The 15,863-nt window shown below is 39.9% G+C and overlaps 1 protein-coding gene across 7 annotated transcripts in view; it reads right to left on the bottom strand.

Moving 5' to 3' along the window:
- Positions 1-1,752: 1,752 nt before the first annotated feature.
- The window catches only part of TMEM196 (transmembrane protein 196), a 28,628-nt gene continuing 14,517 nt past the window's right edge, over positions 1,753-15,863 (bottom strand). For 2 of the 7 annotated variants that reach the window (XM_061586776.1, XM_061586777.1), the window contains exons 2-6: positions 9,236-9,292; positions 6,292-6,546; positions 5,281-5,354; positions 4,033-4,114; positions 1,753-2,175 (exon numbers count right to left, since the gene is read on the bottom strand). In XM_061586776.1, the coding sequence (XP_061442760.1) occupies positions 2,113-2,175; positions 4,033-4,114; positions 5,281-5,354; positions 6,292-6,546; positions 9,236-9,292 (531 nt within the window). In that variant the 3' untranslated portion in view covers positions 1,753-2,112. Of the gene's footprint in view, positions 2,176-4,032; positions 4,115-5,280; positions 5,355-6,291; positions 6,547-7,431; positions 7,496-9,235; positions 9,293-15,863 lie in introns of those variants that run through there. The other 5 variants (XM_061586778.1, XM_061586782.1, XM_061586780.1 and 2 more) reach the window with 3 other exon arrangements.

The raw sequence follows: 15,863 nt of genomic DNA, 5'->3' as shown, positions 1-15,863 counted from the left end.
CCAGGACCTCATGACTGAGTTTCTGTATCTCATTGGTGCCAACATGCATCATGACCACTTTCTCCTTCCTCCTCTACCAGGCTATCTAGATGACAGGTGACATCTGCACCACGCCAGGCAGGCAAATCACCTTGCAGCCTGCACGCCCATCACACTTGATTGGAAGGTATAGGTAGGGATGTAAGTAGGCATCATTTTCCATTCTGCCCTGTATTCATCATATGCAGCACTGTTTTCATTCCACTGTCATTTGTCTTCAGCTGAAAGCAATGTTATTCATCTTGTGGTCCACTATGGTAAAATTACATAACTTATGTAATATATGTAATTAATTACACAATTTATGTAATTTATATGATTATGTTGTCATTACAGTATTCCACCCCATTCATTTCAATGCAAAGGAAATAGGTGAGAAATGCAATCAATTCCATAACATTTGCTGACTGAGAGCAACAGCAACAGCAACAGTGAATACCAGTCATATTTTCTAGACTGATTTCTGTTTTGGACATAGGACAAATCAGCAAACATTGGCAATTTCTGCTCCCATTTCTGTCAGAAGCTTCTGACATCTCTAGGTACAAAAACCTGACATGGAGAAAACAATCCTTGACCAAAGACAAAATAAAGAAAAACAAATAAAGTCAAGGTCTAATCAGACACTATATGATTCTAAAAAATATAGAAATGAATAGTGGAAAATATAGTCTTGGCTAATAGCCGACAGAATGCACAATAATGCCCAATTTCAAATGCACATGCACTTTACTACACAGGGTATGATATGAATTGTTAGCTCTACAGACAAAATATACATACACTCCAATGGCAACACGGCAATAAAATGTAGAGATGTACAAATACAGAAATATAAAATGCAAAGATAAAATGCACAACAAATCTCAAATGATATGCCAAATATGCCAAAATATGCCAAATGCATTTCAACTTGAATCAAGTCTTCATCAGTGGCATCTATTCGGAGAGCTTCTCTTTGCACATGGATTCAGATTATACAATGCTTAAATATATATATATATATATATATAGAACAAAGATATATGGAAATGCTTTTTATTAACCTAAAAATGTACCAATTCATACTAAAATATATTAAAAATTAAAAATCAGGCTTACCATATGAACTACGTTGCTGCCGTGTTGTCTCTGGGAGTGTATGTATATTTTGTCTATAGAGCTGACAATTCACATCACCTTTGTAGTAAAGTGCATGTGCATTTGAAATTGGGCATTATTGTGCATTCTGTCAGCTTTTAGCCAAGACTATATTTTCCACTATTCATTTCTATATTTTTTAGAATCATATCATGTCTGATTAGACCTTGACTTTATTTGCTTGTCTTTATCCCTAGGTACAGGCCAGCCAAAATCATGCTGTTTTATTCCCATGTCTATTTCTCAGGTTTGTGGCAGAACATTTTCACAAATACTATAAAGCATCATATTTTTAGGTTTCATTTTATTTGACATCTTGTATGAACAAATTATGAAATTTACTTCACAAATTGGAAATATTTACAGTTTCTTTACAGCAAGGCATTGTTCAGGTTTTGACTTATGGCATCCTTAAAGCATTCTGTCTTTCAAAACAAAGACATCAGTGTTGTTGCAGCATGCTCATAATTCATTCATTAGACTTTGCATAGGAAAGGCAAGCCTTTCAAGTCTAATTTCCATTCCTGCCATTGTGCAAGCCATCGTTTAAACTCTTTTTTCACGTCTGTGGATTGTTGTGTTTTTGTTTTAATTTCAAAAAAGCATCATAAGGCGAGTCTGAGTAAGAGTCTGAAAAGTCATTGTTCAAATATTATCACAGCCGTCAAAAATCATTCAGACAAAAGAAAAAGAAGAAGAAGAAAACATTAAGGACATTATCATTACTGTGGGTCTTCAACATATGCAGTAAAATATCTTCAAATAATGGGAAAGAAAACCAAAGCTAATCTCTGCATGGAGATGCAATTGTACTGCAGTTGCTTTTAGCCGTGAAATTATTGCAAATAAAAGCCACAAGTCGTTGCCATCTACATCTTTTCCTCCTAAAGAAATTCCTGAAAGCAGTTGTTCTCCTTGTACATTGTAAAGCTTTCAGTAGGCTCTTCCATTATAAATTAGATGTGGTCCTCCATTGCACATGTTGTCTGTCATTTCCTGTAAGCATTAAAAGGGGGAGTTACAACGAAAGGCATTTTTTGGTAAGGTTTACATGTTGCTAATTACCTAGTACAGATTTAAGCAAGGTAAGGTCCACAGCTCACATCTGGCTCACGCCAGTTTTTCTTTCTTGGAAAGCATCCCCCCAGAACGATTAGTCCGGGGGTGAGTTGCCACACAGATGTTGTATATTAGGACACTTCCAGATCAGGATAGGCAAATCTGTCAGTTTTGGTTTCTCTCATTTTTCCAATCTTAAATTCAGTACTCCAAATTTCCAGATTAGCTTGCGAATTTTCTTTTTTAAAAAGTCCTCATGAAAATTCATCAGCATTTTAGTGGCAGTTTCTTCTAATACAGTATATACATTTCTATATGAAATTTTCCTAATATATCCATTTTTGCAACACTGCTTCCCCTAATATAATGCATTTTGTATGTAATTTGCACAGATGCATTCATTTTAATGCACGCTTCATCCTAATGTATGCATTTCTTGTAGACATAATTCAGAAAAATGCACATTTCAAAGGATGGCTGTGTTTCCGTTTGTGCATTATTTTGGAAACTGTGAATTAGGTCAATTCACCTTTAAATGCAAACGGATCAAATTTCTCCTGCATCCCTACTTCCAGACGATCTGCTTAATGAACGTTCAGCACGATTTGTTTGCAGAGAAATTAGACAAAAAAAAAAGGCTCTTTAATTAGCATTCACTCTAATGTGTTTGTGGGGAGATTAGGTGCCATTGCATCAAGCAAGTGTTATTCCACACTTTCCAGTGCATTTTGCCCTCACATTCTTTATTGGAAAAATCTGATCTTTTGAGAAAGAGGGTTTGTTGTGCGAGAGCACTAAATCACCTTTAATTGCACTGCCTGAATTTGCTGCGATGTAATTGAATGCTTACCTGGAAATGGTGACAGTCTGGAAGTGCCCTTAGGCACTAGAAGAGAAAAGCCTTGGTAGCTTGCAGCCTACCAGCCTTTCCCCTGCTCAACATTTAGGGGAGCTGCATGCATATACACCCATAATGTGGTGTAATGAAAGGTGATTGCATGAGAGGTTTAAAGATGCAGACATTCTTTAGCCACAGAATGGAAGTATGTTATGTGCAGGAGCAGTCAGTGTTCTTCACCAACACCTTAGCCATTCCAGTACACAGGCAAAATGTTAAAATAAAGCCATCCCCTGTAGACCTAAAACAGATCTTGAAGCTTGAAGGCCGGTTATCCTTCATCACCCATACATTTTGTGACTTATCTGATTTTTTCCTTGCATCTGACCTTTCCTTGCTGGAGCTTTTACTTGGCTTTCACCTTCTTCTCATGGTGTCCCTCAAGCTCCAGTTCTTAAGTCCTAATAGGTTGCTGTTTCTCACCCACTTATACTTCACATCTAGACATGGGCCTACTGCAGAAATGGGGAACCTGTCTCTCTCCAGATGATGTTGGACTACACCCCACATTATCCCTGACCATTAGCCATGCTAGCTTGGGCTGGTGGGAGCTGGAGTCTCACAACATCCAGAGGGACAGAGGTTCCCCATCCCTGGCCTACTGACTCTTTGGTTCCTTATTCCCAGTGTCGTTGAGATCCCCTTCCTGGTCACTTCACATCTTCTTCCAGCAACAGGGCTTTTGCCCTTCCTTCACCCACTGATGCTTTTAGATAGCAGATAACATGCGAATGAAAATAATGTCTTCTATGAGCAGTAGCACCAAAAATGGTTGCCCAAAGCAGTTTCCTCCTGTATGTCTGTCTGGCCCTACTTTTATAATACCCTAAAGAGAAATGGAACATATATTTCAATTATGGAAGAGATGGCAATTTGAGCACCATGATCACTTATACCTTGGTCTCTGCTGGGATTTCCAGAAAGGGTGCCAAATAATGTCGGTTGAGGTGAGGGTGTGGTGATGTAGACACCTGTCTGCTGGGAAACAGAGTGAGATGAGTAATCTTACATCCCATTAGCCATTAAGCAGTCAATGGATATTTCCAATGAAAGCCAATATCATCCAGTAAATGAAATCTTGGAGGAAAGCTCAGGAGTTCCTCAATCACCCAGTCACTATGTTAGCTTACATTTTCCCATTTGTAAAATTATGCAGCTTGTTTACATGATCAGAGATAATGGAGGGTATATCAGAGGCTGCAAACTTGAGACAGTTATCAAAAAGCAATACTGTCCATGTCTTCATTTTCATTAGTCAGACAATGCAATTCCTTTGTGTTCCTTCTCAGATCACTTCTAAGTTACAGAGTTTTTGCTGGGCATTGTGGGTATTATCACCATCACAATAAACTACAGGAGGAGGAAAGTTCCTGATTGCACAAGTTACCAATCACTTCTGTCTCAAATATAACTTTTCATCATGTGAGCAAGTCTCAACTTGAAATGACATATTTGAAAAAGAAGAGATTATGCAAACAAGGTCCTAACAGACTATCTCATGGGAGAGTTGTGAGGATGGATGAATTAAGGATCAAAAGTGCAATATAAAATTTAACAATGATTTTGTAACCTTTGTCAGGTAGTGAACAAAAACCTAAATTCTGTTTGTTCACAAAAACCACTTACATAAATTTAGCTATTTAAATTGTACTCCTGAAAGTCTTTATGACCATGGATAGCCAATTCTTTAATTGAATTTTTTTACTCATGACACTGTAGCTGTAACTAAATTTGCAAACAGTGTGAATCTAATTCATGAAAGTGCTAATCCAAATAAGGTGTAAGTCGGTTCACAGATACATCCAACGAAAACATTATTTGGAAGTGTATTTTAAGGGTCAATATTATAAGTGCATAGTGATGAGAAAAGGGGCAAGTTGGAACATGGGTACATCCAGCAAAGACTATTTGGATGCCTATTATAAGGGTCAACATTTTAAGTGAAGAACATACTTCCAACTCTAGCATCTCACTGTGCAATTTCGTGTTATGTTTCCTAAAAGTACCATAAATTAATGAAGACTTTTGAGAATGATTTCAAAGCATCAACCAAGACTGATTATGCATTTCTCTAAGAAACAAAACTTCCTACAGGGGCATTAAAAACCAAACCAAACATTGTAGCTTCCTAGAATTTAGCATACCTTGGAGGTAACTCTGGTGTCGGGGGGACCACTGGGCAGCTGGGCAGGTCAGTTATTTCAATACCCCTCAGTCTCTAATATAAATATAACAGTTATAAATGAAGCAGACATACATTCACATAGATGACAGCATATCAGTATCACAATATACAAAGTTGTATTTACTGTACAAATATAGATGCTCCACTAAATACTTAGAGACAAAGCATACAGTCAGCAGCCTCCAGCAACATATCTTTTGCTGGACTGTATCTCTTCAGAATCTAAGCAGGCAATCAGATGCCTGAATGTTCTCTCTTGCTAAGAACATCTTGTACATTCCAGAAGGTTTGGCTCAAACCTGAGGGGAAGGTTTTGTATGGTCTGGGAATATATGTATGTGTGTGTAGTCAACCATCTGATTCTCCCACCCGCAGTTTGAAGTGGTACAATCTAACAACACATACATTACATGGGGTTGCTGATAGCACAGTTTGACCTCCTAGATCAGGGTGGAGATCATCTGTGGCCCTCCAGATGTTGGGCTCCCAACCCCCATCATCGCCAGAGAGCATGACTAACAGTCAGGGACTATGGGAGTTTAGTCCAAGAACATCTGAAGGGCTATAGGTTTTCTACCCTTGTCCTACATAGCTTTATTCCAGAAAGTCTCTAAGCAGGGAGAAAAATTAATATTTTCATGCAATGAGGTATATGTATATATAGTCCCATTAATTAAGAAGCCATTCAGTTACTTAGGGAGTGTTAGACTTAGCAGCTAAGCATTTGAATTAGTTCTATAATGGAACAATGTAGATAATGGATGCATTTTGCTGAAATGGGTGTACTGCAGAGATAGTCTCCAAAAACAGCTTCCTACAACAGAATGAAGCATACACCAAATAGCAGTGTTTCATTCCCAGCACCTTGCAAAGCTGAAAATTCTTTCCCTACTGCTGAGGGGATATATTAGAAGAACACAAGAGCTCTTTTGGAAGAAACGCAACTGATGGAGAAACCTGCTCCACTTACTTTCTCAGCCATTTCATGGGAGTGATGCAGCGAATGCTCTCTTTCAGAAAACATTCTTCTTTGCTCATAGCTGGCTAGCCGGCAAGTGAGCCACGACGAGAGAGTGCAGCCACCAATGCCAATACAAGCAAGAGACATGGAGGTGAGATGCAGCGGATAGAGAGCTGAAGATTTCTTTGTCAGAGCCCGAAGGAACTGAAAATTTAATATTCCTCCAATTAGTCCACAGATACAGCAGGCTGAGAAAAGTATCATCTGGGAGGAGACAAGAAAAACTGCATTACCACTGACTTCTGTGCCAGAGAAGGCATTTGAGCTGCATGCTGGTTTAAATTCATAGTTGGTTGACCAAAAGACTGATTGATAATACTTATATATATATATTTATTTATTAATTATTTGATTTATATCCCTCCCTTCCTCCCAGCAGGAGCCCAGGGCTGCAAACAAAACCACTAAAACCCCTTTAAAACATCATAACAACAGACTTTAAAATACATTAAAACAAACGTCTTTAAAAACATTTTTTTAAAAACTTTTCAAGAAATCTTTTTAAAGAGGTTAAAACATATTGGGGTTTTTTTTTAAGGTTTAAAAACATATTAAAAATATACAGCAGCCTGCCCACCAACAAATGGACCTTTGGATGGGTGTTTGCCCAGAAGACTGGCCTAAACCATATTTTAAGTCAAATAAATTTAAATAAACAAATAACCCTTCCCTGAGCAGCTTATGACAAAATATTTTAAAACACTATATACAATAATATTTTTAAATAAGACACACACACACCCCAAAGGCTTCCTTGCATCGAGGCAGCATAAAATAATCTACAGCCCAGATTTAAAACACAAGCTAAAAAGCCTAGGTGATTTTTTTTTTTAAAAAGTCTTCATTGGGTGGCAAAAAGACCATAAAGAAGGCACCAAGTGAGCCTCTCTGGGAAGGCTGTTCCACAGCTTAGGTGCCACAACCAAAAAGGCCCTTTTCTTTTCCACCTCTCCCACTTAAGTTGATGGGGGCATCCATAGCCGTAGCAGGGCTTCAAAGAGGATGAATGAGATTGTTGTAATAATAGAAACAACCAGTGGTTGGTCCTTCTGGCAGCCATATTAAGGGATCTGCTGCTTGATGACTTACCTGTAGCAACCTTAAGGATGATGGATAGAAGATAAAGAGAAGGGCAGAAATTCTCCTCCATATCTTTATCCTGCCTCTCCCTCTACTAACTTATAATGACTGCATTTCCCACTCTTGGGCTCTGTTTTATCCTACATCTCAACTACTCTGTGGTGGACAATAGCACGAGTGTGTAACATAAGCAGTTTACTGATTCACTTATGAAATGTTGTGGCCTCAGTAGGCCCATCTTTTCCTTTTGATTTATTCCATATGGGTGCAACTCAGAAGCTTTTATTAGAATTAGATCATTTATGGTGGGGTGTAGTCCTAGCACTTCTAGAACCAGAATGATCCAACCTACGCTGGTTTCCATTCTCCATCAGTTCACATGGTCATGTTGGTCAACAGAGGCTAAGTGAAATCACTGTGCAATATCTTTAGGAGAAGAGAAAGTCAGCCAAGTGCAGGTGTTCTTGCAACACTGTAATGGGAAAAACCACAAGGTGGAATTCTCCCTTCCCCCTGCACAACTTTTAAAGATACAGAAGACCTCTTGGTTCCCAGGCCTGGCAACCCTACTGTGCAATCTTCCTAACCCATTTCTTTCACTCACTGTGGAGATGTCCTAGAGTTAGTGTGGGGGATCTTTTTTTCCTGTTGCCACATTCTCCCAAGAGTAATCTGTTGGGGTCCACATGACAGTAATGGGGTGGGGGAGCTAAACCCTGTGGTGGATGGAGCCAGATTTGAAAGTGGGGGCCATCCCTTCTCTCTGTCTCTGACACCCTCTCCTCTCTCTTTTCCTCTCCAGTCCCACCCAGTAGGCTGCCAGGGAAGGGACTGATCGCCCCTTTGTTTGGTTGTGAATGGGCATGCTCCTAAGGAAGAGAAGGCAAGCTGGGGTAAGGTGAGGGATGTGAGTTAACCTGGCTTAAGGTGCAATGCTGGGGAGTTGCCTCTGTGGTGCACACATGAATGCAGTTCACAAATGCATATCCAGTATGATTAGGGGGGTATTTGGTGATTTTGCTATTTTATATAATTGTTGATTGATTTAGGCTGTGGGCACATTAGTCACTTGAAAAGCAGCAAGAATGTTTTTTATGGCTGCTTTTTGAAGCGACTGTGTCTTCAGCTGGACACACCTCCCTTCCCCATTGCTTACTTCAGATCTTTCAGGACTGCTCACAGCAAAGTGTCGGGCGCAGAACATTCCCATTGGCCACACCTGGAGGACAACGGGTTGATCTACCAATGAGTTGCAAAATCTGTCTGAAGCTGAATTTTTTTTAAAAAAAATGCACTGAAGCTGATCCAACCAGGTTTTAGAATAAAAAGGGGCAGAGTTTGGCTAGCATTGTTGTATGCCCTTGTTTTCAGAAAAGAGAGGCAGAGACACACTGAAATCGGCACAACAGTATGTCTCTACCCTTACTGTACTTCTACTGTATTTTTCCTGTGTGAATATACTGTTCACTATTATAAATCATACATAACATCAGTCTTGCCAGGTATATGAACTGATAGCTTGCAGAGGGTTTTCCCTCGCTCCTTCCATTTATTCCCTTCCCCCATTTTTCCTCCTCTTACATTCCCTCTCTTCCCTCTCCCATGCAATTAGGCTAAGGGCAGCGTGAAATTAAACTGAGGATTGCAGGTTACCTACCCCTGTCTTAAAAGGGAAAACACCTACCTTTCCCAAGGACACTTTCCCCTCTCATTGGGGAGATGGAGAATGGTGCCTTAGCAGTGAAGAATTCAAGATAACCAACAGGTTGCATTTCACATATTGATAAATAAGACAAGCCATGCATAAACTTACGACAAGTCCAGTTTTTTTTTTGGCACACAGTATTCCGCAAACTCCACAAAGTAGAAACTGTAATGAGAAGAAGGGCATAGGTCAACCCTGTTACACTATAAAACAATGTAAACTGTAACAAAATATTCATTTTTACAGTTCTGACTATGTCTGGATTATAAGATTACTCTTTCAAGGAACAGTTCAGACAAACTTCTGAACAGACAGAAATTCTGTTTCCAAGTCCTGTTTCCAAGGTTAGCTACAGCCTGCTCCTATGGATCTATTATTGATTGCATGCACAGTTATCAATATTAAACATTTCTAACAAAAATACCTATTTGCAAAATATTTTTACAGTGCTTCTCTTACTTATTATCAAACCAGCAGGTACAGGTTTGGCTATGGTACCCAGAGGCAATAATGGTCATGAGTACTGTCATAATTAATGTGGACAAGCCAACCAAATGCCACAAATCCAGCATCATACACAGAAAATGAATTTTTAAAAATGAATCTGAAATATTCAGTCCAGAAACTGAAGCTAGGAATTTAGATTTCAGCATGAAGGCTGCAATCCTTATCCCTTTTTCCTGAAAGTAAGCGTCACTGAGCACAATGGGGCTTACTTCCAAGTAAGATGGGTCTGGCTTTTTTAAAAAACAAACAAACACCATTTTTGAACAGAGAAGTCATACAAACCCAAAATTAATCCCTCCTCCAATTTACCACTAGACAGTGTTTGCATTTGGAAACACTCAGATTCACATTAAAATTCAATTTAAAAAAACCCTGGGGAAATTCAACACATGCCAAAATTGTTCAGTTCTGTTTCCAATGTCACCAGGCCTAAGCACTTCAGCAATCTGTGGTCCATGAAGATTTATGATTGGAAAATCAAGATAAACCCAGGGTGCTTGGTTACATCTAAGTCCACCAACACTGTGTCAGAAGGTACCCTGATCAACACATATTTCAGCCACACATGCACATACACTAGCAAGTGCCACCACATCTGCCCTAAGCACAGCAACCCATTACACAACAGTGGTACATGCAACTGTGGAAAATTCTTCCATAGTTAAGTTCTGAGGGTGGATGATACCATGAACTTCTGGATCAATGGCAGGAGATTCATATGATCGCTCATGAACTGAGCCTCAAAAACCTGGTAATCAGTCGGGTCCAGACATTCCAGCTTTTGACTACATAAGACAGTAGTGGGGGACTTCCGGGAAGGGTGACTTAGCCTGTGCCTGCTTTTGAGACGGGCTCCTGCCTCAAAAGAAGCTTATTCAGATATATCAGTCAGTTTTTTCTTTTTTTTTTGACTGATTAAACTTCTCCCGGGTAGGGAGAAACGAAGAGATTAACCTCAAAGCCTATTTTTGTTGGGACGACCAGATCTCATTAATTTATGGGACGAGGTCCAGCCGACGAAGGTGGGACGGATTTTTAACAGCAAGCTCTATCTGATAAAGCGAACGTTCACCTTATCTTCTAAGAGAGAACGCACTAACAGGCAAGCACCCTTCTTTCTATATTTTTCTTTTACTTGACTTAAATTGTTGCTGTTTAAAAGAGATTTGCCAGATTGATCGGTTTTTGACATCTCACTGGGGAGCCGTAACTTCTCTCTGCTACGCACTAATTAATAGCTTATCTCTGTTTTTGTTGCAAAAAGCTGTCCTGGATTTGCATTCTAAAGATATACACAGAAGAGGGATTTCTATTCCAGATTTTTATTTTGAAAAATATTATACTGTTTTGAGACTACTCTCTTTTTGGTCTATTTTATTTTGACGAATCTGTTTCTTGACGATTGCCATTAATTGTTTCGATCCTGGGAACTGCATTTTGTTTACTTAACTATTGGAGAGATAAGGCTGTCTGCTCTGTTTATACTGTGATGTCACCAAGTTTGGAGTATTAACCCAATTGTTGCTGAAATAAGAAGTGGTTTTCCTATATTTTTCTTTTAAAATGGCAATTAAGAAAGTGGCTGAAAATCTGGAAATAACTATGTTTCAGAAAATAATGGATGAGATTGAGATAATGAAAATTGAATTGAGTAAAATGAAGCAGGAGATTAAAGATATAAGGGTCCCTGTGAGAGAGGTGACCCTGGAAGGGGTCCCTGTGAGAGAGGAGACCCCGGAGATTGGAACAGGGGTCCCTGTGAGAGAGGTGACCCTGGAGACTGGAATAGGGGTCCCTGTGAGAGAGGAGATCCCGGAGATTGGAACCAACGTGGAACAGGAACAAGATTTGGAGTCTATGGACTTTAGAAATAAAATCTATTGTTTGGAACTCAATGTTATCTCTGAAGAAATGAATGAAGATTCTAGAGATAAAGTTATCAATGGCATGGATAATCTTCTGGACTGGAATGATGTGATGGAGCCCAATATAGAGAAAATCTATGGAATTAACTGCAGCCATGTGACAATGGAAAAACTTTTAAGAGATGACCCAGTGTATTTTGAAAAAAAGAACAGAGATATGATTTTACAGCAGTATTTCAGCAACCTATTCAGAATGGATGGCAAGAAAATATTTGGGATAGAGGTAATCCCCATCAGACTCTTACTATATGACTATGGCTTTGACAGCAAGATTATTATGGAATACTGATAATGGAAGATTGGATATTGAAATTACTGGACTTAACAAGACTACTGAAGATGGAAGATGGAAAATGGAACTAATAGAGATAATAGAACAATGGCTACTGAAATTATTGAACCTAACAGATTCTGATGTGATGGATTAATTGAAATGTTTATTTTGACTATGGTTATGACAATAAGATTATCATAATTAGTAATGAGATGGATTAATCGATATGCTTATCTGGAAAAAAAAAATTGATAGATATATTTCTTAAAGAATTGAAACCTCTCTTTGACTTTTTGTGGAAAGAATAAAGTAATGTTTATGAGATTTGATGATTAAGTAAGATAACTACTGGAGGAAAGTGATTTTATAATATGACTTAAGAGACAGGATTGTTATATATTATAGACTTATAACTGATTTGATCTTTGACAAATGGGAAGTCAATATTTTACTCTTTATTTTTTATTTTTGTTTTTTTTTTCTTTTTTTCTTTTTGTTTAACTATTTTTGATTTTGTTTTTTGTCTTTGAATGTTTTATGATTTTGTCTTGTATGTTTTATGAAAATCTGAATAAAAATTATTGAAAAAAAAAAAAAAAAAAGACAGTAGTGGGGAAAGTCAGGCCCAGGGGCCAAATGGGGCTCACCAAACCTTTCTGTCGTTTATACTGTTATATTGTTGTAAGCGGTCTGCTCATCTGAATTTCTCGCCAGCCTATAATCCCCTGACGAAGGCCTGAAAATGAACAGGCTGAAATGCGTTGGGTTTTTACAAACAATAAATTCCTACTTTTCTAGCATCTTGGTTTCTGCGTTTCTTTTTTCCTGGTTTGGATGCTAGCCACTTTTCGTTGACACATCCCTCACTGGTCCTGCTTTGTACCTTTCTGGAGAGTTTTTGCCTGAACTCTGATCACGCTTCTTGCTTCTCTGAGTGGAGGCTAAGAGGGGTGTGTGTGAGAGTGTGTAGAAATTAGCACAGAGATAAAATCTGCATCCATTGCTCTGTCCACTTTTGTCTCTGGTCCCACCCATCACTGGCATGCGGCCCCCAGAAGGTTGTCCAGAAGGAAAAGCAGCCCTCGGGCTGAAAAAGGACCCCCATCTCTGGTATAAGCATTCAAAGCCTTGATGGAAAGAAGACATTCCACTCACATTTCAATACAGACTTGACTGCAGAACAAATGGGGCACACGTAAGAGGGGAGGAAAACTTACTAAAACTCTGGAACAGTGTTTCTCAACTTTGGGCTCCCAGGTGCTGTTGGACTACAACTCCCATCATCCCCAGGCAGCTCAGTCAATGGTCAAGGATGATGGGATTTGTATACTAACAACATCTGGGAAGCCAAGGTTGAAGAAGACTGCTCTAGAATGCCATTGGTGACCTCGCTGTTTTGCCCCACCTAGTCTGTGTCCTGTATTGCGGCATATAGCCCGTCCTAGTATTGGGCACGGAAGGGGGACAGTGTCTGCCAGAGCAAACTCCCATGCTGAATCACAAAAAAGGAAAGGAAGGTGGTCTTAAGAAAGCATGTTGCTGCAGGCACACACAAAACTAAACGCTGGAACAAATAGGCAGCACTGCATGGATTTATGAAAAAGAGGGGAAAATAAGAAACCTCTAGATATGGTCGAGCAAACATTTTTTTCCACACCCTTTCTATTGCATCACTGACCTTCACAGATGCTGCTTGGGGCTGGCCCTGCCATGCAACAGGGTGAAGCAACCTGCTTCAGGCAGTATCATAAAAGGGGAATAGGTGAAGGTAGGAACTGGTTTCTGAATGATTTAGGGCCACCTTCGTACCAGATGTCTAAAGCACTATAATGCCACTTTAAACAGTCATAGCTTCCCCCAAAGAATCCTGGGAACTGTCATTTGTTAAGGGTGCGGAGAGTCATTAGGAGACCCCTATTTCCCTCACAGAGTGGCAGTGCCTAGTGTTCCCCAGGAAAAGGTTTGATTGTTAAACTACTCTGAGAATTTCCACTCTGTGAGGGGAGCAGGGGTCTCCTCTTAGCACCCGTAACTACTATTCCCAGGATTCTTTGGGGGAAGCTGTGACTGTTTAAAGTGGCATAATAGTGCTATAGACAGATGGTGTTAATGTGGCCCTAGTGTATCTGTAAGGCACTGTTGACAGGTGACTCCAGTCTTCAGCCCTCTCCAGCCTCATCCTGGCCAACTATAAAAAAAAACAGCCAGGATGGAAACTGGCTGGCATGGTGATCAAATGGGAAAGGAGTGTCAGCTCCATTCTTATCAATAGATAAAAGGCCCATCCATACCTCCTTTTAATCTGCGATCAAAGCCCCTTGTGCGTCCATTAATTCACTGGTGTCCATATAGTATTCCTCATCAGTTAGGATTTTCTTGTACTTAACTCCACATTTCCCCTACCCTGCTATAAATCGATTATTATTGCTATCCCGATTATTAACAACTGTAACAGCTATAGTGAGGAAGCCTTGCTCCTTTTTTTGCATTATGGGCAGATCACAGGGGTAGGTCCCACCTTCTATCCACACTTCCTCCTCCTTCCTTACAGCTCATTCATGCTTCCAGTACTGAACCTGGGCACTTTCTTCTTACTTCTGCAGCTGTATCGCACCACTCATTGTTTTCCCGTTTTTTTTAATCTATATTTTTCGATCAAATGTAAAAGCAATTATTTAGTCAAACACAGTATCACTTTTCTTTGTAAAAGCTATTTTGCTGTATTATGCCAACAATCGAAAAACTGGCTATTCCTTGAAAACATGGAATGCACCTCTTTTCTTCACGACAAAGGTTTATATTGTATTAATACATTTTCAGAGCTATGTACTATTCTCTATGTAACATCCAATGGAAGGGTTTCTGAGTAAAAAAACCTTGTTGTTTTTGCTTGAGCATTTTGCGCTCAGTCAGAAAATCAATTATTTACAAACATATTTATTATTTACAAAATGAACATTTTGATATAAGATGACTTGTTGATTTTCAAGCCTTAGTAATGGCGTTTATCTTGCTTGCACTTTGTGGGCCAGGGGTAATGTTAACTTTGCCATTTTGTACATCCATCTCCTGTTTATGTTTTGATGCCTTTTAAAAAAAGGTAAAGGTGTCCTCACACTTATAGTGCGAGTCGTTTTCGACTCTTAGGGTGACGTCTTGCGACGTTTACTCGACAGACCGTATATATGGGGTGGGATTGCCAGTTCCTTCCCCGGCCTTTCTTTACCCCCCAGCATATGCCGGGTACTCATTTTACCGACCACGGATGGATGGAAGGCTGAGTGGACCTTGACCCCTTTTTACCGGAGATTCGACTTCCTCCTTCCATTGGAATCGAACTCTGGCTGTGAGCAGAGCTTCGGCTGCATTACCGCCGCTTACCACTCTGCGCCACAGAGGTACCCTTTTAACAAAGGGTCAAATTAACTTCTGGTCTGCAAACACCTTTCTTTCTAGGTCCTCCTTTCCTTTCTTTGCAGGCAACCATTTTCTGCATCCCATTGTCAGAGTAGGATGGGAAATATCTCCTCCTCCAATTTCTGAGCAGGCTCTCAGTCCTTCTCCTAAAATCATTCTCGCAGACCCTCCCTCATCTGTCTGACCCTGTATCTTTAATTCTCTACTCACATTCTGGATCTTTTTTCCTACATAAATACAAGTCCGCGCATGCGCATAAATTAAAAAAATCGGATATACCTTTTCGCACTGTTATGGGGGTGTGCCAGAACAGAAAGGGGAGGGGGAGAGAAGAGAGAAAAAATGGAGCTGATCCAAAGTGGGAAAGCAGCTGCACTACATGATTATATCATTCCTTTCCCACTGCCAATCACCTCCTTTTTCAAATTGACAACTGGCTGTTCAGCCAGGGCTCCTGATGCTGCTGTAGCAGTGCTGGAGCTGTGGGTTGACCCCGCAGAGGTGGCCTGACCCTGTGGAGGTGGCCTAGCCATGTGGAAGTGGCCTGGTCAGGTGTGGTATATAGGGAAAAGTGGGGCAGCCAGGGTGGTGTATGTTCACCCCACGGAGGCCA

Source organism: Rhineura floridana, chromosome 10 (genome assembly GCF_030035675.1).
Source record: "Rhineura floridana isolate rRhiFlo1 chromosome 10, rRhiFlo1.hap2, whole genome shotgun sequence".
In the NCBI taxonomy this organism is placed as follows: Eukaryota; Metazoa; Chordata; class Lepidosauria; order Squamata; family Rhineuridae; genus Rhineura; species Rhineura floridana.
Note: the sequence above shows the minus strand (reverse complement) of the source record. Positions and strands in the feature narration are given on the sequence as shown.